General features: G+C 30.1%; 3 protein-coding genes and 1 pseudogene across 3 annotated transcripts; 1 reads left to right on the top strand and 3 right to left on the bottom strand.

The window, feature by feature from the left end:
• Positions 1 to 2,732: 2,732 nt before the first annotated feature.
• On the top strand, positions 2,733 to 4,418 carry LOC126554467 (uncharacterized). Its single transcript, XM_050209546.1, has 3 exons — positions 2,733 to 3,541; positions 3,658 to 4,125; positions 4,195 to 4,418. The coding sequence occupies exons 1-3, from the start codon at positions 3,016 to 3,018 to the stop codon at positions 4,416 to 4,418; spliced, it is 1,218 nt and encodes a 405-aa protein (XP_050065503.1). The 5' UTR covers positions 2,733 to 3,015.
• Positions 4,419 to 15,378: 10,960 nt separating this feature from the next.
• On the bottom strand, positions 15,379 to 16,865 carry LOC114130165 (uncharacterized; annotated as a pseudogene).
• Positions 16,440 to 17,926, bottom strand: LOC126554465 (uncharacterized). The gene is made up of 2 exons (XM_050209545.1): positions 16,943 to 17,926; positions 16,440 to 16,631 (listed from the first exon to the last, which is right to left on the bottom strand). Exons 1-2 carry the CDS (start codon positions 17,678 to 17,680, stop codon positions 16,440 to 16,442), a joined length of 930 nt encoding a protein of 309 aa, XP_050065502.1. The 5' UTR covers positions 17,681 to 17,926.
• Positions 17,927 to 24,946: 7,020 nt separating this feature from the next.
• Positions 24,947 to 25,975, bottom strand: LOC126554464 (uncharacterized). The gene is made up of 4 exons (XM_050209544.1): positions 25,943 to 25,975; positions 25,449 to 25,630; positions 25,247 to 25,368; positions 24,947 to 25,182 (listed from the first exon to the last, which is right to left on the bottom strand). Exons 1-4 carry the CDS (start codon positions 25,973 to 25,975, stop codon positions 24,956 to 24,958), a joined length of 564 nt encoding a protein of 187 aa, XP_050065501.1. The 3' UTR covers positions 24,947 to 24,955.

Here is a 25,975-nt window from a genome sequence, read left to right as displayed (position 1 = left end):
TTGTAGATTGTAATATTCTAGATTTCCACATAAAAATTATTTTTGTATTTTATAAAATTATGTTTGTCGGCGAATTGGAATTTTTTTCATTTTTACCGGAAACCGGTTTCCGCGTCGGTGAAACGAGTAGTCGGCGAATCGGGAATGATTCATTGAAATGGTTGGGTGGGTGGGTGCCGAGTGGGCAGTAATTGATGCCTGATAGATATTCACTGTAAGAAAGATATATAAGAAATATATTAGGTACCTATGTAAAGTATAATAATTATTATACGTAATACACTATAATATAATACCTATTGTAGTTGGGTAACTAATACAATATTATAAGAATAGTTAATAGTTTAGAATATTACAGGACGTATAACGATAATATAGCTATTTTAACAACTTAAATGTTATGATTTACATTATTCATTTATTCGTAACTCGTATAGCATTGGGCCGTTGAATTGTATACTTGTATTATTTTGTACTGCGTAAACTGTTGAATGTCATATTATACACTATACAGTTTGTAGTTAGTGAATACTGGGTATTTTTCATTAAAATATCGAATAAATAACAGGAAATACGTCAACACATGTAATGATGGTTGGTACAATAATTGTAACGAAAAATCTAAAATTATCGCGGAATATCGTAATCACATGGAATACCCGTAAAGTGGTAGTATGCCAGTATAATATCAAAAATATTTTTAGATTTTATGGTTTTATTATAAAATAATAAAAGTATATATTATTATATATAATTATTATTTTATCGATGAAAACATTATTAAATATTAATTTTCACATAATTCTTCATTCAGTCCGTCAGTCGTGTGCTGTGTTACCATTTGGCATTTATTTATTTAGCTCTTGTGTAAACTGTGCATCATTTAATTATTATAGTGTTGATTCTACATTATACGTAATTATTTATTTTTATAATTCTCACGTGTTATTAATTACAAATTTATTATGTCGGAATCTGAAAAATTGATGTGTGTATGCGGTAAAAAACGAGAAAACCTGAATATTACAAATTGGAAAAGACACCTGGACAATTGTAAGCAACGTAAAACGAAAATTAATTCTCGAAGCATTACTTCCTTTTTTAATAAACCGAAACCGAAGAAAATATGTATGGATACCGATACAATTCGTTATCCTTATCCAACTCCAAATAGTAATTACTTAAGTCTTAAGCTTTGATAAATATTTAATAGTTATTGCATATTTTTGCAAATGTTTACAAAATTCGAAATTTATTGCATAATTAACAGAAAATTTAAAAAAAAAATTTATAAAATAATATTTTGTCAAGTAGGAATATTAAACAGAATTTTGTTGGCATTATAATAATTGAAATAAAGATAACATTTATAAAAATACATTAAGTTCAAAAAATGTTTAAGACATTTTTGTTTCATTAAGTATTTAAGTACCTAAATAATTATTTGTGAATAAATTTTACTGCATATTATAATATGGCATATTTCGTTACTTCTTAGTGCATAAAAATCCGTGATCTAGTCATGTATATTACAACGTATAAAATAAAACCAATTTATTTATAACAATTTAGTACTTATTTTAGTATCTTTTAATAAATGTATTTTAGCGTTCATAAATGATCCAGGTTCTAGTGTTCATGAGCAAATTAAGCAAAAATACATGATTCTTACTCCCAGTTCAGTAAATAAAAACGGTAGGTAAAAATGTTTATAATATATAATATTTACAAAAATTTAATAAAATAAAGGTTGGTAATAATAGTTTTTTTTTATATATATATTTATATAGATATGAATTTTATCAATACTAACATGGAGACTGTCGATATCGAAGTGGATACTGAGATGGAGACTGTAGACATGTTCAGAAATGATCCAGCACATTTTGTCAAATTAAAACATATAACACCGGAAATTAGAAGTTTAATATTAGAACTAGGTCCTTGTCAACCATTGTCAAATGATCTTCCAGGAAAGAGTTTTCCTAAAAATGGTTCAAAAGAAAATAGAAGCTTTAAAGAAATATACTATTACCGGATTCTTCCTGACAAAACAAAATGTCTCCGCGATTGGCTGTCATATTCTCCAAGCAAAAACAAAATATATTGCATGCATTGTTTTTTATTTGGGACAAATTTGCACAAAAATTTAGAAAAATCATGGACAAAAAATGGATTTGACTCATGGAAAACTTGTCTTCTGGAATAGAGTATCATGAACTTACAAATGATCACATAAACGCCACATTAAAGTATAAACTTCGAAAAACTTCAACTCCAATTTTGCCTAGTTTGGAATACCAGCGTAAAATTGAAGTCGCAATGAATCGACAAGTAATAAATGAAATTATAGACATTGTTTTATACTTAGCAAGACACAATCTGGCTTTTCGAGGTCATAGAGATAACTGGTCAGTAAGTTCGCCTGGTGGTAATTTCAAAGACTTGGTTATTTTAATAGCTAAAAGTTCAGCTCCATTATCTGACCATTTAAATAGTATAAAACTAAAAAAAAAGATCAAATTTCTTTTGTTACCTGGGAAAGACAGAATCAGTTAATAGATTCAATATCTCATGATATTTCCTCTCAAATTCAACAAGCAGTTGTTCAATCCAATATATTTAGTATATCTATTGATTCTACTTTTGATGCTTCATGTCGCGAACAAGTATCATTTGTTATTAGATATGTTGATGATAAATTTGGGTTAATTCACCAAAGAGTCATTGCTATTAAAGAATCACCTATTACAACAGGAAAAGACTTGTACAGCTTATTTGTTGCTATTATGGAAAAAGAAAAACTTAATTGGAAAGATTGCCTTGTTGGGCAGTCTTATGATGGTGCTTCAAACATGCGAGGAAATTACAAAGGCTTACAAGCACATATAAAAAGAGAATGTCCACAAGCTTTGTATGTATGGTGTCATGCCCACCGACTAGCCTTGGTAGTCAAGCAAGCTGTATCCTGTGACTCAAAATCAAGAGAATTGTTTGGAAATTTGGAAAGTTTATATGTCTTGTTATGGTGTTCAAAAAAAAGAGCAGCAACATTTAGAGAAGCTCAAAAAAAAACACTCAGACTTAAAATACACCCAACAACATGCTGTTAAACGAGTCTGTACAACACGTTGGAATTCCCATTCAGCAGCTTTGAATGTAGTTATCAAGTTCCATCATGCAGTTTTACAAACATTGGAAGAAATAAAAAATCTTGAAGGTGTTACTGATGCAACTGTTGGTGCCAATTGTAGTGGTCTTATAGATTATTTTACATCACGGAGATTTTTATTAACTGCTTTCACATTCAAAAAGCTATTTTACATATTAGAAGTAGTTACAAGACAATTTCAAACACATGATATGGATATTTTATTGGCAACAAGTATCGTAACTAAAACAATTAATTCGATTAGAAAATTGAGAGCAAATAATTCATTTGAGGAAATTATAAAATTAACAGATAATTTTATCAATGAGAGTGACACAGATTTTTTACCATTAAAAAATATCAGACCTAGGCGTGTTCCAATTAAAGCAGGTATGATTTATTTCAATTTTACAATGTAGTTAACTAAAAAATATTTTCAAAGTTAAATTATATATTAGTTATTTTTAGTGAATAAAACAACTAATTGTATTTTATTAATTATTTAGGTGAACTAATGCAAGATGATCCTATTGTTTGTCCAACTAAAAAGTTTGAGGTAGAAACTTACAATGCTGTAATAGATATGACTCTAAATGAATTGAGTGACCAGTTTGAAACCACAAATATTGGACCATTAAGAGACATAGCATTGCTCTCATATCGTAGAATACAAGAAGTGCACAATGATCCAACAATGCTACCAAAAGATTCATTTATAGAGTTATGTGAGGTCTATTCAAAAATTAATAGAGATTGTTTGATTTCTGAATATATGCAGTTTTGTAAAAATTTCAATGAATTTGAGAATAACTTAAATTTACCAAAGTTTTTGCATGATGTTAGTAATAATAATTCAAGTGATGATGAAGATGAAAATGATAATAATGATGACAACATTTCTATGCTTGAACTAAATACATATGATGATTTAAATGAAACTTGGGATGATCAAAGAACAATTAAAAATATTGGAAGTACTAAAAAAATTTTTCAAATGTTTTGTACAGCTAATTTAACCAGTTGTTTTCCAAATTTGTATGTAGCATTAAAATTATCAGTCATTCTTCCAATTTCTAGTTGTAGTGTAGAGCGTTCATTCTCGAAATTAAAACTGATAAAAACTAAACTTCGAACTTCCATGCTACATGATAGGTTAGAAAACTTGATGAAAATCAGTTGTGAAAAAGACTTAGATCCAGTAGTAGACAATATAATTTTATCGCTAGCTGGAAAAAGTTCCCGCTTATGTAAAGCATTAGTGTATTAAATAATGTACTTTGTTAATGTATGTTTAAGTTATATATTTTTTATGAACAAATGTTTAATTTTTCTTATTGTAAATACATTCCACCATTGATTATAATAATTTGTTATTTCTATTCAATTAATATGAATTTATAATATTAAATAATTAAAAATTGATTTGTTATGACAATATGTTATTATTATTTAATATTAAAAATGTAAGCAATGAGTTTGAGTTTATACATTTGTATTTAATTACTATTATGACTAATGAACTATAATTATATACATATTTTATATTGAATCTAAACATAATATCTATGTTTGCATAAATAGGTAGTACTAATCAAACCTGTAAATTGAGGAACATAAAAATACACACATTTTTTATAAATACCTTTATACCTCTGTAAATTTCAGTAAGTACTATATATTTCTTATTAGTAATAGTTTATTTGTATGATTCTAAAGTGGGTACCAAAATTATGGATTTTTGCTTGTTATACGCATAACACAGTTTTATGAACGTATTAAGGATATATATATATTATAACTGCCTTATTGAATGCAATTAAGACAATTAACTTACCAAATAGGTATTTAGGTAAGGTGGGTGGGTGGGTTGTCAATTATGATTTGCCCTACATATATTTTTATATTTCGGCACCCCTGAATATACGAGTTACCTGAACTTGTTACGAGTAATGGTCCTACTATGTCTAAACATATTTTATGAAACGTAGTAGTTACGGTAGAAGTAATTAACATAGGTTGTTTTGTTTTTTTACCCGATTTGTTTCCCTGACAAATAATGCATTTTTTAATGTAATTTTTTACATCTTGTTTTAAAGTTCTCCATTGATATTTCATTTTTAATCTTTTTATTGTACGGGAAATACCTTGGTGCCCCCCTACTAATGTGTCATGATACTCTTTAATTATTTGATTTTTTTCGTCTTCCGTAAAACATTGTTCTTTATATATCGTTACTTCTATATCAGTGTTTTTAAAAACAAAACAAAACATTGCGCGTATGCGCTCGAAACAGGTCAATGTCGTTAACCTGTAACGAGACAAGAACGCACAGGTGCCGCGCTCTTGTGTCGTACATTAGCGCGATACCATCACGTCAATGCGCCGACGACCTATTAGACACTAACCAGATGGCGTATGTTCCGCCGCCGTCGTTGCGACTCGCTTCTTATTCATCTTATTTATTTTTTTTATCGACTACATCTCATCTCAATCAATAACCACATGCATCTCTGTTTAGTAAAAAACACCCCAAAAAATAAGAAAATAATTCCCGAACAAATATGGCCCTAGAAAATTATGCAAATGTCAAGAAACACAAATTTAAACTCCGTTGTCAAACAGCTCAACGAAGGCATATAAGACCGTCGACGCTGGCACCAAAACACACACTTTCCGCCTCCGGCCTTTTACTCCGTAACTAATCGATTACGCTCCGGAAGGTATATACGACCTTCATACGGTGACGTCACATCGACTATACAGTTACCAAAACAACTCAACCACGACGAACTGCAGTGCCCACTTAAGGTTTACTTTAAGTCGGGACCAACACTCAGTTGCACGGGCTTTAATTATATATCTTAATATATATTTTACAATATACCATTGTAAAATACAAATATATTGAGATATATAATATTTTATATGTACCCAAACTTCCCAGTGGTGTATCACGAAGAAGAAAAATAATCAAGACAACAGTGAGATTCCGAACGAGACCGAGAGACAACCGATCCAAGATCAGATCAGATCAGAGATCCGAGACAGCAGATCCATTCAATCTACAGCACGATCCAAATCAAGACGGTGAATAAAGGACAAAATTACACAATTTCCCATCCGTGAGTTTTGTTCTTATATCATATCTCATTAAATGAGTGTTTGTTATACTATCCTATCTTTTTATTGTATTTAAAAGACATAAAGTCAAATAATAAAAAAGAAAATAATGTAAATATTTCATATATATATGTAAAGTATTCTTTTAAATAAAAGTTAACGTAATACAAAACCACAAGAGTTCAAATTTCGTTACAAACCCTTCTAATCTAATGATTGAAAATTGTTTAATTTGTTCACCGACACAGAATACTTTAATTTCGGCTATCGCGTTATAATATTGTTCTGCGTTCATCTCTGTATAATAATTATTTTTTAAATTGGAAAATATTATTAATTTGTCTAATTGTTTAACAACGAAAAAATTACTTTCATTAAACGTTATTTGACCTAGCAAATTGTTACTACTAACAATCTCTCTTATCGCCGGATGCGTTATTATTTTATCGCTTGATATAGGTAAAATTACGTTTTCGTCGGGTTTTGCGTGTTTAATACTGCCTTCTATTTCTTTTATTTTAGAATTAAATATCGGTTTATTTTCCGCCTTTTTAAATTCATCGAAATCGTTAATTGGCTCATTATTTGTAACTACGTGTATACGTGATAAACAGTCCGCGTTTGCATGCTGTGGTTCCGCTCTATAAACAATTTCGTAATCGTACTCTTCGAGTTGTAAACGCCAGCGCATTAATTGAGATGAAACTTCTTTTATATTAAATAAATATGTCAATGGTCGATGGTCAGTTATTATTTTAAATTTTTTTCCGTATAGGTACGGCCTAAAATATTTAACTGCCCATACTATCGCTAACAATTCTTTTTGAATTACACTGTAATTTGTTTCGGCCTTATTTAACGTTCTACTTGCACTGGTTGATCTTTTGGTACCTCCCCTTGTGAAAGGACGGACCCAATAGCATATTGACTTGCATCCGGCATTAAGTTAGAATTCCCGTTCTCCCAGTTATGGTATACTAACAAAGGTGGGTTCATTAATGCTTTTTTTAATTTTTGGAAAGCGTCTTCGCACATGTCAGTCCATACGAATAGTGTGTTCTTTTTCAATAAGTTCGTTAGAGGTTTAGCAATTTTGGCGAAATTGTCAACGAATCGGCGGTAATAATTAAGTAAACCTAAGAAGGATTTAACGTCCTTCTCAGTTAAAGGTCTCGGATAATCTTTAATACAACTTAATTTATTCGGATCTGGTGTTACCCCGTTTTCGCTAATCAAATGCCCCAAATATACCACCTCTTAACGTAAGAATGCACATTTCGCTGGCTGTAACTTAAGTTTATGCGATCTCAGACGTGTGAATACCTGTTCTAATTTATTTTGGTGGTCGCGTAAACTTGACCCATGGACGACGATGTCATCTAGATACACCGTACATAACTCCTCTAAACCCATTAAAATTGCTTTCATGGCCCGTGTAAACGTTGCAGGCGCTGAACTAAGTCCAAATGGTAATCTCAAAAATTCGTAATGACCTGATTTTGTAGAAAAAGCTGTTTTATGCGTGTCCCCCTTATCTACCATTATTTGATGATAACCGCTCGCAAGGTCTAAAGTCGAAAAGTATTTTGATGAACCTAATGATTCCAATATTTCTAGAATATTTGGTAACCCATACGCTTCGTTTTCAGTGACCTCGTTAAGTTTCCGAAAATCTACGCATACTCGCATTTTTTGTTTCCCTTCTGCATCTTTTTTCTTTTTAACTACTACCAAAGGAAAATTAAACGGTGATACCGAGTCACGTATAATGTTAGATTCCTTCATTTCTTTTATTTGTTTCTCTATTTCATCTTGATATGCATGTGGTAACCTATATGGACGTATATTTATCGGTTTAACGCACCTAGGAGTGTTAATTTTATGCGTAACTATATCAGTAGCACCTAATTGATCACCTTCAAAGAAAAATAAATCAGAAAAACGGCTACAAAGGTCTATTATACTATCACGTTCCTCGTTGTTAAGGTGTTCCGTTTTAATAGTTTCCTTAATTTTTCTAATTTTACTATCCGCGTATTTTTCTTCGCTAGCAATAAAAACACAATCATTAAAAGGTTCCCACTTTAGATTACTCGTGGTTAATTGATCGATAATAAATGGTTGCTCCGATATATTTACTATATTACTTATTATTTTATCGCCTTTTACCGGACTGATACTATTAGCTATAATTACGTCCTCGTTAATCTCGTATTTTTTTATCGTAATAAATTCGTGTTTAATTTGTTCGTCCGCTCTAATTTATAAAACGCAGTTACTTCACGGTGGAATAATTAACGCGTTATTATCGATTTCTTTTTTTTCTGGTATTATTAATATTTCCTTATCCCAATCTAATACGACTTTGTTTAATTTCAAAAATGTTATGCCTATTATACCTGCTTTAGGTATTGGAAAATCATCGTATACAATATCGAATTTAACTGTAAAAAGTTGTTTGTTAATGTAAATTGGAATTACCACAGATCCTACTGTTTCTACCGGACTTGCATTAATGCCCTTAATCTTTTTTTTATCTTTTTCATTCACGATTATGTGTCCTTTTAAACTTGAAATTTTTATAATGTTCATTTCCGAACCACTATCAATGTAAAATTTATTTTCGTTTTTAACAAATTTATCCGAAAAACACGTAATATGTTCCTGTGTTATCGGTGTTATAATACGAACGTTACTTCCCGATTGTATTTCACTGATAGACCTATCGTGATTTTCCTGACCATCTCTTTCTACGGTTTTATCTTGTTCGTTACGTTTTAATTTACGGCACTCACTTATATCGTGATTCGCTTTTCTACAATATTTACAGAATTTATTAGAATATTCGCGTTTAAATTCGGTCTTTGGACTTTGTCCATTATTCGGATTCTTGAAAGTAGCTAATTTACGCTCGCTTGTTCTACATTCATTAGCATAATGACCAAATTTCTCACAACGATGGCATTTAATCGCGCTTTTATCTCTAGTGTTTTTTTTTATCAAATTTATTATTTTTATAATTCGGTGTTTTGTTATACCCGTTTATGCTATTATAAAATGCTGTTGTTGTTTCCTCTTCCATTGCAATTAAAACGGCTTCTTCGAAACCTTGTATGTTACGCGCTTTTAATAATAAACCAATAGTTCGTGGGATACCCGCTATGAATACGCTTAGTGCGTGAGCTCGCACTGTTTGCGCTATTATTTCTGATTCTGGTGCGTCCCTACCTACCGTTAACGCGTTCATTAATTCATGGGCTGTTTTTTCAATTCTAATAGAAAAATCTTTAACTGATTTCTTTGCGTTCTGACGCATTTGACTTAATTGTACTTGTAAGTAAGACACTGAATGTGCCGATCCAAAAACGGTTTTAAATATTTTTTTTAATTCATCCCAGGTAGTAATTTTTTTTATACCTCACGGCCGATAATGCTTTACCCGTTAATTGTGCCAGTATTGCTTCTAATATATAAGGTTTAATAGCATCGGAAATATTGTTAAAAATGAATTCGCATTTAGCCACGAAAGAAATTAAATCGGACTCTGTTCCTCCCGAGAAAGCAGGAACCAATGCGGTTGCTCCTTGTAAATTTAATTTTTCTGGGTTAACCATTTTTATTTTAAATGTTTCCGGATTATATGATACTACTTGCCAATTTTTGGGATCTCTGTCAGACATACAATATACAATATATTATTCAAATGACTTACAGAGCTTGCATCTTTATCCGTGGATCGTTTGAAAAGTTGACTTCCGTCCTTCTGGAATTTGATTTCTGTCCTCCCTGGACTAGACCGTTTGCTTGAATTCTCTCTGTTCTCCTTCCTGTCGTGAACGTGGTTTCGTCGGTGGGTCTCAAAGTACTTATTTTTTGATTTGACTCAAACAATTTTCGTTTGACGAAGTATGACCCCAAATTTTATGTAGTAACCAGTGATAGTTGCTGCACGCTTCTTTTACGACGAATGCACGTTCCGTTGTAGGTTGGAGAGATGAGGTGTATAAGTTAACAATAGATTAATAAGATAATTGATACGTTTATTAACTTGTTAAAACAATAAATGAAAAGGCTTTCGTTAGCGTAAGCACAAGTACTTAACTACCGGAGAGCAAGTGACAACACTGACTAAGTCTAACTGACTCTTAACTAACTCTAATTAAATCTATGATGAGGACTCATATTTATATGGAACATGCCGTGATGGAGAATAGGATTATCTACGTCTATGAAGTGGCGTGATGTGTTTAATCCAATCAGGAAACGGCATCAGTGGTCCGACTCGGTGGCGTGATATAGTTATAGGCCACTGGACTTTAGAACTACGTTTTTATACTAAAAACGTCGGTTTACTATAAGGGTTAGCGGAGCTACATCCACTCGGCCGGGTCCACCTGAAGATATGGGCTCGGGATATCAAATTATATTATTAAAGTATAATAGTGACAGTACCGCCGACAATCACCGAAACCGTATCGACCGCCGATCACGCTGCCCGATATGTGTAAGTGTGTGTGTGTATTTTCGCTCCGGGCAGTCAGTGTTATCTACTGTTAGCGCAAACACCGCACACACGATAATTCCGGTCATGCTCGTCGCCGGACGTTACTCAAGGTCTCGATGGTTGGCGACATTAACATTTATTATATTAGTTTATTAATACATTGTAGCCACGATGTAGAGAAAATAAGGTGATACCACTTCCCTATCTCACAATGTAAAAAAATGGATGCCAAATTGTATGGCAAACCAGGAGTTCGGAAATCTCTCAACAGAGTACGCCACTATTCGCCCGGAGGCCTATTTTATTTTAAGTTGTTATACGAAAATATATTATTAGGTATTTAAAAACATATTTAAATGTAAATATTATGTTTATAATATGAATATAAAATAGGTGGAATATAGTTTTATTTTAAAGGTATGAAACAAGCTAATATGCTATTACGTTAAATAGGTATAAATACTGTTATTGAACATTAATTTAAATAAAATAAATACAATTTTCTAATATTAGTTTATTTATTTGTAAATACTAGTCATAAAATTAGTTACAAAGTAATTGAATGATCATGATTCATGGTTTAGATAAGATAACTTACTATAACATTGATGATTTTAAACAACATTAAAATTTGAAACCTTGTTTCTATATTCAGTTGTTAAAATAAAAATTATTTAACAATGCCGAAAAAATGTTATGTATACCTGGGTGTAAAACAGGTTATGCTGGTGAGTAAAAAAAAATTAAAATTGAGTAATGAAAAAACCTCAACATTATTTAGTTCACTAAAGGTATTTAAATTTTATTTATTTTTCAAGTTGATAATTTATTAGTCCTTCTAAATATATGTGTGTTGCTGTGTTATTACTTATACCTATAGATTTTTATAAATTGAATTCATAGAGATTTCCATTTTAAATAGGTATACAATAATATTAATATACCAAAAAATTATACTTATTATTGTGTTGATAAAATCATTTAATATAAATGTAATAATAAAGTGTAAAACCACTTTAGGTAAAAACATTACCAGTATAACTACATCCAAATATTCTACAGCAAAAGCAAAAAACTGCATCTTTTTCTACACTATATTCAATCCACTTGAACTCATTATAGTATTTGGCATTAAACGATATATTTTGATTACCAAAAACTGTCATAGGATATGCCTGAAAATTAATTTTTGTAAAAAAACAATAAATTGGTTTGTTTTTATTTATTAAGAATTTCTATAATTTCTATATTACCAGTGTTGGACTAATTATTACCTTTAAAAAGTAATTAAGTTACTTTACTAAGCTACTTTAGCTACTTTTACATACATGTAGGTAATAAAATTATTATTTTCGTTCTGGCATAAAATTGTAATTAAATTACTTTACTTTTTCAATTAAAAAGTAACTTACTGGTAAAATTGGTTGTGCAGGGCCTGTGTTCAAATCTCCTAAATCCTTAACAATGTTAACCTGAGTATCTGAATGCTTCAAATCATAGTTTAATTTATTTGAAATATTATTTGGATCATCAGTATAATTTTGTGAATCTGGATCAAAATCATTTGCATTTATCAAAACATTTAAATTTTATTTTTTTATGGCCTGTTCAAAATATAAAAATAATATGTATGAATAAAATGAATTGTGTATAAAATCAATAGTTTTTATTTATTAGATACGTACCTGTTGAGAGGAAGTAGTTGTGTTTATTGGAATGTTCTTCAGACTATCGTCTTCAGAAGTTTTTGATTTTTTAAAATTAAAAATGCTAAACATATTTATTATTTATGTACAAACGTTGAAACGGTTAAATGAGTACAATAACATTCAGCGAATTCAATTTATAAAATACAATACGGATAGGTACACGATTTTCGATAGTCAACCGTCAGTCTGTAAATGTCTCCATGTGAACTTGTCACAATTGCCTTATGATAAGTTGCTTATAATAAAATATTATTAACCAATAACTATTCAAAATAATAAAAATAAAGGAAAATCTATTTGTAGGTCGAAAAATACCACTATCAAAACATTAGTTTCATACGTTATCGCCTTATCGGTAATATTTATATATTTAGATGACACGGTTTACTCGGTATCTGTATGCCTTCATACCAGCACTCACACATCGACATCAGAAATCCGCGTTATATAGACATACCTACTACGTATAGATTCATTTGGGCGGCTAGCTGTTAAAATAGCCATCAACAGATTATACTGATCATAGTTTTAGGAACGAAAATCTACCTACATATTATTATAGGTATTTATAACTTTTACCATTGGTTATAGTTTATATAATTATTAGTTAATATTTAAATATAAATTATATAATTTATTATTATAAAGATAGGTAACCTAAATATTAAAATATCTTAGGGAGGGCTTGAGATAGCTTAGGGAGGGCTAAGCCCTCCTAAGCCACCCCCCTATTTAAGTCCATGATTAAATGTAGTATATTAACTATTATTTATAGACTATAGATGTAATATTTGTTGAGTGTTGACAATATCAATATCGAATTATCTTATTCTTATATAAATATATTAACCAAATAATAACACATCGTTTTACAAAATATTCATGTTTCCTAAACTAGAAAACAGCTATGCTTTATAAAACACATTATACTATGTTAAATGTTTGAATTATTACTAATAGTTAGTAGGTAGCTTTAAATGCCTACTGCCTATTGGCTAGTTATATTATATACATAATACAATACAATTTTATAGGGATACCTAAGTATACATTTATACTTATAACAAAACTATGATGTAAATTTAATGTGGCACACAGGCCACATTTTTCAAAAAAGAGGTCGGGCCGTGGCCCGACCTTAACACGGACTTCGGCGCCACTGACGTAGGTTATAGTGAAAACGATAGTAATAGTTCGGAAGAGGAAACAGATACAACAAAAGAAATCGGAACTCAAGTAGAGTTAAATAAAAATATTGAAGTAGAAAAATTAGTAGAAATAAGTTTAATACGAAAGAGGATAGCGACTCTACACAGAGAATTAATAAGGAAAAACAACAGGGAAAAGTTTGTTAGATACTACTGTTAAAGAAGACTCGAATACAGGATTAGAACAAAGATTAATAGGGTTACGTAGTACACCAAATTTAATCCATTCAGAATTAGGACCAGTGAAAAGGATACGAAAGACAAAAATGTCTAGTGTAAAGGCTACAATTGAGCAGGTAACTGCTATGATACCAATTTGCGCCGATGCGAAAGACGTTTCCTCGTTCATAGCGGCATGCGATTTTGCATGCGAGGCCGTAGGTAGAGAAACCATACCCTTACTAGAAACATTTATTAACACTAGGATTACTGGCAAAGCGTTAGAAGTATGTAGATATAGGGAAACTAGCGATTGGGAAACTATTAAAAATATATTACAGGGGGCTTTTGAACAGCAATTGTCACCACAAACATTGCAGATAGGATTAAATTCTGTTCGTATGAAAAATGACGAAGATGTATTAACTTAATAATTTCGAGAGTTTTCATTATTTCAAAACAACCTTTCCGATTCGACATCAATTCAACTGATTGTACGTGGCACGTTACAAATACAACAATGATTTTTCTTGTTTTTATTAGCCATAATTCATAATATGATAGTTTATTTTTTTTTTATCAACTACCATGTTCAATAAAGAAAACACAAGAATCATAATAAGAACGCTACATAAAGGTAATCTTAAACTCTGATATTATCAATCAACTAATTCAGATTTTATAGATAGCATTGTTCAAGGAATGTTTTTTAAGTTTTATTACTGCCAAAAGTCGTATAAATTCACAAGTTTAATGAAGAGGAAGAGGAAATATTTGAAAAATGTTGGTCTCAGTATACCTGTTAAGCGAAAAAATGATATTTTGATTTTGACGTATAATAATAAGCACATAAGATACTTAAGTCAAATATATGCTATAAGTGATTATTATTTTTAATTTATCATGTATTTTATATAATCTAAGTCCTTAATGAATTACATTTTTTATTATTTTGAATTTAAGTGCTTATTTATCATGGATTTTAGGGGAATAAACAATTACCATGTTGGATCGCTGAAGTATTTTGATGTTCTCTGATTTAATCATTGTGCATTAATTGTGCTGCAAAATTATTATCCAAAGTATTGGATTATTTGTGTTTGCTGTCATATTGGGTGTGAAACGTTGAAATGAAAAATTTACCCATGAAGTGTTCCAATGCATAATGCAATCTATCTAATAATGGTAATAACAATTACTATAGTTGATGATAGATAATAGAATATTATTTTTTTAAGTCTTTATTATACATGTTTTATAATTATTATTTTTTATTTTTTAGATTGGATGGCATGTTAAATCTGGTTTTATGAGTCATATTCAAATTCTATGTAGATAGTTATGCAAGTTTAATGAATATTATTTTAATATTCTGAAATTCACAATTAATTTAACAGATTTCCACACTACCTTAGCATTGTTTTCAACAAAACTGGAGGTACTGCATTTTGGCGTGTTTTCTTTTAAAGAGGTTTCCCAACATAGGCCTACTCCACTAATTTTCTTAATTATACTAACTCTTTTAATTTACTCACCAACACTTATTTTATTAAAGTCATTGGACACGCACAAAACACATTCAAAATTATCATCACAATCTGACGTTTATCCTACATTTAACAAACATTGTAGTACTATCCATCTGTTAAATGTATCGCATTGCACCCAATCGATATTTTCTTTTTTTATCTCTTTATGTTTTTTGTCCGTACGCCCACAATACAAACAAATATCTCTCATGAAATCAGATTTTTCCAACAAAAGATCTTTTAACACCTCTCTATATACCATTGGACTGAAATCTTTATTGAATTTAACGTTTTCAATCTTATTTTTCATCATATGCTCTGCATAGTACAACACATAAACTCCACAATTATAACTATCGGTTTGTTTAGGATAGTCAGAAAATATTTGAAAATTCATTTCTGGCCACACATTACCTACCTCTCCATACACATGATTTTTTTTCAGTTCACTTAGTATAGTCACAAAATTATGTCTACATTTATTATATTCCGTAGTTTGGTAAGGGTCAAAATAATAGAATTTATGATTTCCAAAGTCCACAAACATGATTACCCAATGATTTCCATTTGCATTTAATGGCATTACGAGCAAACTCTCTTTTGGAACAACTATAGTTTCCAAATTTGAATTTTTTTTTGAAGGATCATTATTTAAATGACCCGATACATCACAACTCAATATTTTTATTTTATTTTTAAACTCGCATATGTCTCTCTCATAACACCCAATGCTATATCAATAACAAAATTACTCAACCACATATTATTTATATTTTCAGGTGTATACATTGATAGTGTGTCAAAGTCACTGAAAAATAACTCATGGAACTGAGTTATGTCTTTAACACTATTATAAATGCCAACAACATAATCCAATTTTCTTCCGTTCTTCTTCAAAATGGAGCTATAATAATTTTTGTCTTTTGGTAACCTATTTTCATACAAATCCATTTTACACCGTAGACCATCTACTGGAGATTTGTAACTTTTTATAGAATTTAAAGATTCTGATAAACTCTTTAAAATATTTTTTTGCATTGAGTTATCAACTATTTGCTTCTATTCTTTATCCTGTAAGCTAATTGTCCCTTCCACAAAATTACACTTTTTATAACACATAACCTTTTTCATTTTATTATCTTCATTAAAAGACCTAACCTTTAAGGGATATACATTTTTCGAGTTCTTAGGAAATGTTTTCAAATCTGCTTCTGGTGTGTTGCAAATAGATACAGATTTAAATCTTTTTTTCTGGGGTAAACACCTCCAGAAAATTTTACATTTAATTTGCGTTTAGGGGTGGTTAACATTTCCTCAGCAACATCAATTTGTTTAATACTATTGAAATTCTTGTTATATTCATTTTCTTTTATATTTCTACAGCAACCATCATCAATCGAAAAAGAACTATTAAGTAAACCTGGGTTAAAATTAATTAAATCATGTTCTTTGATTTCAAGAATTGCTTCTGTCAGATCATTTTCCAATTTTTTTTCAACTATATTGAATGTATTATTGTTTTCTTTTTGAGGGGTACTATGGTCAAACAATCTTATTTTTACACCCACTGCTGTACTCTCATTGAGTTTATTTGTTTCACCTAACATAACAATTTCTTTTTGTGACAATTCTTGAAGATTATCAGAAATTTCATATTCTTGAAAACTCTCTCGACAATGCTGAAATATTGTGTGTTGATTATCAATTTCTTCTATTGTACTACAGCAATCATCATAGACTTTACAAGAACTATAAAGCAAACCCGGGTTACAACTATTTAAATCACATTCTTTGATTTCAAAAACATTTTCTTTCAGATCAATGCCCAACTCATCTACAATTATATTTGAAGTATTATTTCCTTCATCTGAAATAACAATTTCTTTAGGGCTAACAGAAATTTCGTTTTGTCGAAAACTCTCTCGACAACGCTGAAATATTCTGTGTTGATTTTTAGGGTTAAAATCAATTTTTAAAATTTTACAAATTGAATTAACAACCTCTGTTTTATAAATACAAAAATCATTTTTTGAATAACCTTTGTCATGAAGCATTTTATCGAAGTGTGACTTATTGCCTACTGTTGAATTCCTATCTAATAATTTTCTCAAAGCTGAATTTGGATTATTTAATGACTTAACTAAATTATTTTTAGCTTTTTTGCAATCAGCTTTCTTGAATATTACTTTAGAAATATCACTTATCGCCTCATTAGAAAAACTTATGTTGCCAAATTCCAATGAAGGATATTTTTGTTGAATGAAATTGGCTATATCTTCCACGTTTTTTAACACACTCATTTTAAAATTGAATTTACTTTAACTTTTAAAGTAGGAGCCTTACTCGACTACTTATCAACAAACAACCGTATTATTTTTATGCTGTTATAGTAGGAGCCTTACTCGACTACTACTTATCAATAGTAGAAAAATCCCTTACAACAAAATCTATACTTAATTAACTGATTATTGAACCTAATTAATAATGAAATAGTTTTTGATATTAGTACTAATATATTGTATTATGTATTTAAATTTGTTGAGAGCATTGGCAATATGATGTTATAATATATAACAAAATAAAAATATATAAATACCATTTTATAATAAATAAAAAATGTATTTTCTAGTAGGTAGTTATTAAAAAATTCTATTTCTATTTCTATTTTTTTAATATTTAATATCAAAATACAATCTATAAAATAGAGCTAATGTGTATAATGTTGCGTGCCAGTATCAGATTTGAATCCAAATGGTTAATTTGAATGAAAGTTAAACTTAATAACGTAATATGTCTTTATTGTATATAAACAAAATACATGTAACAAATAAAATAAGTGGCTGAGTGACGTGAAAGTGCTCAGTTGTTGATAGCTTTGGTACATCTGCCGTTGCTGGTCTTCGGGCTCCCTTATATATTGTGGTGCGTCTCTTGTTTACGTCGTGTGGTCGCCTTCTGGGTGAAACCAGGTGTCCTTGTTGTTGTTGTTGTACATTCGGACACGAATTTGAGAATGTGCAATAACATCTCAAATGCATCATTAGTGCACTGTAATTATTGGTGCGCTTACTATCCCGACACAATGTGGTCATAGTAGCAACCGCATTGCCCTCGACACGAGGCATGGTTATGCTAACTTAGCCTTGATATCTTGTAGATATCTTACAGATATCTTATAGACCATAACAATAACTTAAATAAATATTAAGCACAGGTTAAAAGGAATTATACAGCAGTAGCCAGTAATACTTTTGATACTTTTGAAATGATTGTTTATAAGCAGTGATTTTTCAATTATGTGGTTTTTTATTATAATTTTTTATTGTGAATATATCGACTATCCAGAAGATAATAAACTAGGTGAAGATGTAGTGGTTTGCTGTTTTGACTTGCAGGCTGTACTTATTACTCCTAGAGGAGAAGTATCTCAATTCTATTACAAACGTAGATTGGCTAGTTACAATTTTACTATGTATGACATAAAAAATAATCAAGGAACATGCTTAAACTTGTTCTTACAAAATAAAGAAGATAAAGACATAATATTTTATTCGGACAATTGTGGAGGACAGAATAAAAACAAATACATAATTTCTCTCAATATTTACTGTGTTAAAAAATTTAACATTCGTTCAATAACATTAAAATATTTAATTGTTGGACACACACAAAACGAGGGTGACTTGATGCATGCAAGAATTGAAGATGAGGCTAAAAGAATTTTAAAAGGTGGGCCCATATATGAGCCATCTCAATGGGTTTCAGTAATAAAATGTGCAAAAAAAACTGGAAAACCATACATTGTTCACGAAATGCAAAAGGAACAATTTTTTGACCTTAAACGTCTCGCACTAAATGTAGGTCAAAATTTTAAAACAAACCTAAATGCCGAAAAAGTTTTATAGAATTCAATCAAAATGATAAAAGTGGCACGTGAAAATCCATTTTTGTTTGAATATAAAACAAGCTATGCTGATAAAAGTTTTAATACTATCGATACCAGAAAAAAGTGCAGAAAATCATTTAATGATTTAAAATTGTGTGCGTTGCAAAATACATCAAAAATAACTAATGAGAAAAATGTTTTGAGTTGTTGCAGTCTTGAACTGGATAGTCGATATATTGTTGTGAATTAAAATATATACAGTGTGTTCGGCAATTTAGGGAACACTGAATTTCTCGGCCGGATTATATTGGAATAAAACGATTTTTTGAATGTATTGTTAATATAAATTTATTTGTATACATGTATCATGTATGTTGTACACTATAGCCCTGCATGGGCCTAACTTTTGAAGTCCAAGCCCGTCCAAAATAGAATTTTACTAATGAGACCCGGGCCGGCCCGATTTGTTTCACTTGGATGTACAATCCGGCCCGGCCCGGCCCATTTCATATCTTTTAAATATACAGTCCAGCCCGGCCCTGCCCATTTCATTTCTTTTAAATATACAGTCCAGCCCAGCCCAATACGTTTAACTTAAATATATATTATATAGTGTATACTGTATACTTAGCTAGACCCAGTCCAAATTTTCACTGAAATATATGGACTTGACCATATATTCAAATGGTTAAAGACCACTGCTCTACTGTGTAGTTTGTAGTTGTGTACTGTGTACTGTGTACTGTGTAGTCTGTGACCTGTGTACAGTGTACACTACACTGTACACTATTACCTAATACCTATTACCTAGTACCTACTACCTACTACCTATTACCTACCAAGTATTATCTAGTACTTAAATTGTGTAAAGTAAATAGTAAAGGGTAAAAAAAAATTGGTAGTCTAAAGTACTCAGTATACTATATCAATCTTCTTTTTAATCAAAATACAAAATTAACATTTAATTAAAATAAAATAAAATAAAAAACAACTTAATATTTAAATGTACTGCTTTAAAAAATTATAAAATAAAAATTCTTCATTTTTCCTTTTGATAGTCTTGTAAAAATAACAATGCGTCGATAGTTTCTGCTTTAAGACAAGATCTTCTTTCCTCAATTACTCTACCTGCAGCACTAAATGCCCGTTCACTTGCAGCACTTGTTGCTGGTATAGCCAGAATTCTTATTGCCAATTTAGCCATTGTTGGTAAAATGTTGTTTCTAGCTTTCCACCAGTCTAATATATTTTCATTTGTTTGAAAGGTATCTGTACTGTGTGTATAAGACTCAAGTTCATTCTCATATGAAAACATAGCATTACTGGTTGACTTTCTTGAATTTTTAGTTATTCTAGCTTAACATTACCTATAATACGATTCTTTTCACTTTCTCCCATCATCTTCATATTTTTATAAGGTGGAAACAAAAATAATGAAATTTCATGATTTCGGTGAAGTTTAAATTTACTTTCCATAGCATTAAGTGCTCGAGCAGCCAATATTTTTAAAGTTTTAGAAGTCTCATCAATTTGTGTATTATGTTTTATACTTTCTAGATGTTTAATCAACTTACAGCGATAGAACACTATTAAATTAATTGTAGAATATTTTTCACCTTCAATTTTAGTCGATGCTTCTTTAAATGGAATTAAAAAATCAATTAACTTGGTTAGTAAGTCAACGTTTATATATTTTAATCTCGTATGGTTATGTCCATAAAGCTTAATTAACTCTTCATACATATCTCTTATTGATTGTAACATTATAACTTTTGAGTACCATCTAGTTTCAACATGTTGATGTAATGGCTTGGAGAGTAAATTATTATCACCAGATTTTTTCATATACCTCACTAAAGACTTTGATGCTGATATTAATGTATCTACTGGTTTCAAATATTGCAACTGTATACCTGCATCTGTATTTTCAGTTGATTTTTGTTCTGTTAAGCTGAATGTTTCTTGTAGAATGTTGTGTAAAATATGAGCTGAGAAATTTATTCTTGTATACTTTTCTAATGCTTTTATAATATTTGAACCCCGATCTGTTACCCAAATTAATTTTGAGAGCCATTCTTCTCTATCAGTCTTAGCCCAATCCCCAAAAAATTGTTTAAGACTTTTGTTTATGTTTTCACCTGTTTTTTTTTATCTATTTCAAATTGTTTAACACAAACAACATTAGATTTAAGTTGCCATTCATCATTTATATAATTATATATTATATTGCCGTATATCCTATCTTTTTAAAGTCATCGGTCCACTTGTCTGTAGTTGCTGAACAACGACCATTATTGAAATATGGTAAAATAATTGCCAATAGTTCACTTCTTAAACTTTCAGCCATTTTTAGACAGTTTCTTGAGACAGTAGTTGGGTGAGGCATTAGGTCAGCTGCATCAATTTTTCCATATCTAGCACCAGTATTGATTAAAAATTGACATAACTGTCTGAACCCCTCTCCGTCTACAGCTTCAAATGGTCTAATATCCAAACTACACAATTTTATGCAACAATTAACTGCTTCAATTGTAACTGTGGATGGAATATTAGGCTTGTTTCTCTTTGCAAAAAAGTTATCGATCCTTTCATTATTTACATTAAGTTGACATTTGTGTCGATTCAAATGAGATACTCCACATGAACTACTGTACGTTAAAATTTTTTTGCATTTTGTACAACATACATAACCTGTGTCTTCAATTGAACTTCATCATTATTTGCATAAATTATTTTGCTAAATAAATCCCATACTTTACTTTTCCCTCTATGTGTTTCTAAAATACATTCACCAGTTTTAATTTTATTTTGAATTATAGTTTTGTGCTCCCTATTGTTGTCAGTCTTCGGTACTGTAATTTGGTCATTTTGGTCGTCACCCATATTGAGTATTTATGACTGTAGAAAACAAACTAACACTTAAAGAAATATAGTCTTTTTAATAAATCCTTATTAGTATTTTGAAAAAATATAAGAAAATAGCTTGAAAAAATAATTTAAACCACATTATTCACATTTTAGATTTTATTATAATTAGGTATTAATTATCAAAATTAAATAAAATAAATTAATTAATTAAATAAAAAACAATTTTAGAATACAAATTTAAAAAATGGTATCTCTTTTTAAGTATATACTACCTACCTTTATGATAAAAAAAAAAAAATTATTAGAATTTATACAGGCAATAGGCATCTGGCATACCTCTAATTCTATGTGGAATATCTTCAGGTTAGATAGATAGAAACAAAAATATGAATTTTAGTGTTAGGTTATATTATGACTATTATATAAATTATTACTAATAATTAATTAATTTAATTAATATGCTTTCATATTTTCTTTTTACTCCAATAATTATTTAGTACTTAGTACTTACCTTATTTTGAAGATCGTAAAAAGAAGTAAATATTTGCTCACTAGCTGTGTCATTCGACCAGTCTTCGACAGACGACACTACAGACTACACAGTACACAACTACACACTACACGTAGGTACTAGGTAGTAGGTAGTAGGTACTAGGTAATAGGTATGCATTTACGATTTACGCACAACGCTGAACGCACTTCAATCATTATTTATAGCAATACGAAATACAAAAACATAATCAAGATAATAAACATAAGAAAATTTATATAGACTATAAAGTGTCAATACATTAAACTTGTCCCATTGGTCGGTCGGTACTCGGTCATATTAATGATATCTGAATATAGAATACGGAGTATCTTATTGAGTAGAAGAATGATATTCCCACAGTTATAAATAGATTACTGTAAAATACGTATTTCCGAATTTCTGGTTATTGGTAATTTGTCTTGTCAATAGAAATCAAATGATAAATTAAATTTAAATGAAATCATTTATCAATCAATATTATAAAATATAAATGAAGCCCTGCCCGACCAACTAATACTGAAATGAAGGGCCAGGCCCAGCCCGAACCCGATTTCGGTGACACAAGCACGGCCCATGCAGGGCTCTATTGTACACTACTGAATATTATAATAAATTGTATGCAAAAATATTATGTAAAATGGGTCCTTTAAATGTTTAAGACATCACACAATGTTTGTTATCTAATTTGTTATAAAGCTTTTGAATAGAACTAAATATAATAATTCATTTTTGAAAAAATTATTAATCAAAATTGTTACCAAATTAAAAGTTGTGTAATATTGTTATATTTTATTTATTTATTACCTAAGTAGTTCAAGATTTTGGATTCTGATTGGTTTATAACAAAAAATATATTTTTATTTCAAAAATAAATTAATGAATTAATATAATAATGTAAACATATTTTACTATTTACATAAAAATTAAAATGTAAAAAATAAATCATAATTATAAAAATACATATTATTCTTTAAATTAGAACAAGTATAAAATATTTGTAATTGCTTACCTGCCAAAAACTTAATAACAAAATTATTAATTATATAGTAACAATTAAATAATTTATAAACCAATTAAACTGTAAATTTAACCGATACGTATTAGTTATTAGCATAGGCGTGCGCACGGGGGCAGCAGAGGCAGCATATGCTGCCCCTGGACTTTATTTGGGGCTACCGGGGCCGGATAATATTAAATAATGGGCCTCGGTAAAATTATATTTCCACAAATGATTTTTTTTTTTTTGGTCAATTATAGATATGAATATTTTATGATTATAGAATTTATCAGTATAAAACTGTCTCGTGTCTACTATTAAAATAAATAGCCATGGTTTTTAATCGAAAATATTACTATCATTTATGGTCAACAAATCTAAAAATAAACTGGGTTTTTAACGTTATCGTAATATCGTACACTAATATGCGTATGCCATGACGATGCTGGCCCGCCACAACATTAATGATAGACGATATTAAATAGCGATTAGCTATTACGTAATTGGACTATTGGAGTTGCATTAAATAAATATTTCCATATTTCTAAAGAATCATTAATTTCTGAGATAACCCTTTTGAAACAATTAGAAGATACTCCTAAAGGTACTTGTTCTGGTTCTGTTTATAAGTGGCTTGACTGGTTAAACAAATGTGATCGATCAAATATTTTTAATAATTTTTTTCTATGTTTAAAAATGTTTGTTATTATCCCTGTCACGAGTTGTGGTTGTGAGAGGAGTTTTTCTAAACTTACAATCGTTAAAAGCAAACTTAGATCTACCATGACACAAGATAGACTAAATGCATTATTGTTTCTATTTGTCGAACAAGAATTAACTTCTTCTGTAAATATTGAGAGTGTAATTGATGAATTTAAAAATTTATTACCTGTAGAGCGTAGATTAGTATTATAAGTTTGTGAAAAAAGTGTATGAATGTTTATAAGAGGTTTTATTGTTTTATTTACAACCAATTGTTATTACTTTAATTATTATTTTTAAAATATATACTTTATATTATTATTAATGTTTTTTTTTATTTTATCATATTATAAATAATATTATTAACTATAGGCTTGTGGAAAAGTACACCTTAAGTGGCTTAGTACCTTACTGTACAACTGTTTATCCAAATAAACAAATAATCAATACAACTTTAATTTTGATACCCAATAGCAAAAATAGTAAAACTATGGGCTGGGTTTAATGGTGAATTTGAAGAATGGGCCGAATTAATCTCTTGCTGCCCCTGAAACCGAAGTCTACGCACGCCTATGGTTATTAGTTATTACTTAATACAATAAAATTAAATTAAGACAAAGAAAAGTTGAACCGACTAAATGACGTCCGTTCCACTTGAAGACTCGATATCGTGTCAGCGAGTTAGCGTTCGTTGGTTTACTTCGTTGGTGTACTAAAGTTGCCTTCTGAGGATATTGATATTGGGGATATAAATACATGCCCGATTCGTCCAATGTTACAGGTATGTAGTGATCAAATTTTTTCTTATTATTATTTCCTATTATATTATGTACATTTTAAAAATATACTGTACAGTGTTATATTGCTGTATGACGGCTTACTGTTACTGAATGTTTTTGTTACTAAATAATATATATATTTATTATGCTGGTGTTGCAAATATGCTACTGTGCCAACATTTGGTCTTTGGTCCATTAACTCGCCGATTCTCCCGAAGATCCTCCTAAATCATAATTAACCAACAGATTAGCTAAAATGAAAATCACTGTTGATATTTTATGTTAAAAATGTTTGTTCATTAACTTAAAATCTACGGCAATGCCCGCACTCATGCGCATGTCTTGGGCAATACAATGCCCAAGAGAGTATTCACCAGGCATATCAAATAGCGATATATTCACTTCTTCAATTTCAACATCATCAGATTTCAATTCATTTTTTCTAATTTTTGCTACTGTAACATCATAGGAATTTAGATTATACTCCTGAAATTTTAGATGAGAGTAGGTGTAAAATGGGGCTTCTGGAACCTAACCAGCCCTCTATCCAGCTGACCCGTCTAACCAGCCCTCTATCCAGTTGACCCGTCTGACCATCTAACCAGCCGCCGCCGTAGCTGAGACGCCCCCGCCGCCGCCGCCGTCCCCGCCACCCCACCGCCGCTACCATGGTTATCATATTATTGTACACGTACTATATTACCGTACTATATTACCATACTATATTTCCGTACACATATTAATGTATATTCAACAGTTATTATACACAGAACTATTTTATCATATTATTGTACTCACATCATGTAAATGCTTGGCTAGTAAGTTTTTCAT

Source organism: Aphis gossypii, unplaced genomic scaffold (assembly GCF_020184175.1).
Source record: "Aphis gossypii isolate Hap1 unplaced genomic scaffold, ASM2018417v2 Contig00511, whole genome shotgun sequence".
In the NCBI taxonomy this organism is placed as follows: domain Eukaryota; kingdom Metazoa; phylum Arthropoda; class Insecta; order Hemiptera; family Aphididae; genus Aphis; species Aphis gossypii.
This window is presented reverse-complemented; position numbering and strand designations above follow the sequence as displayed.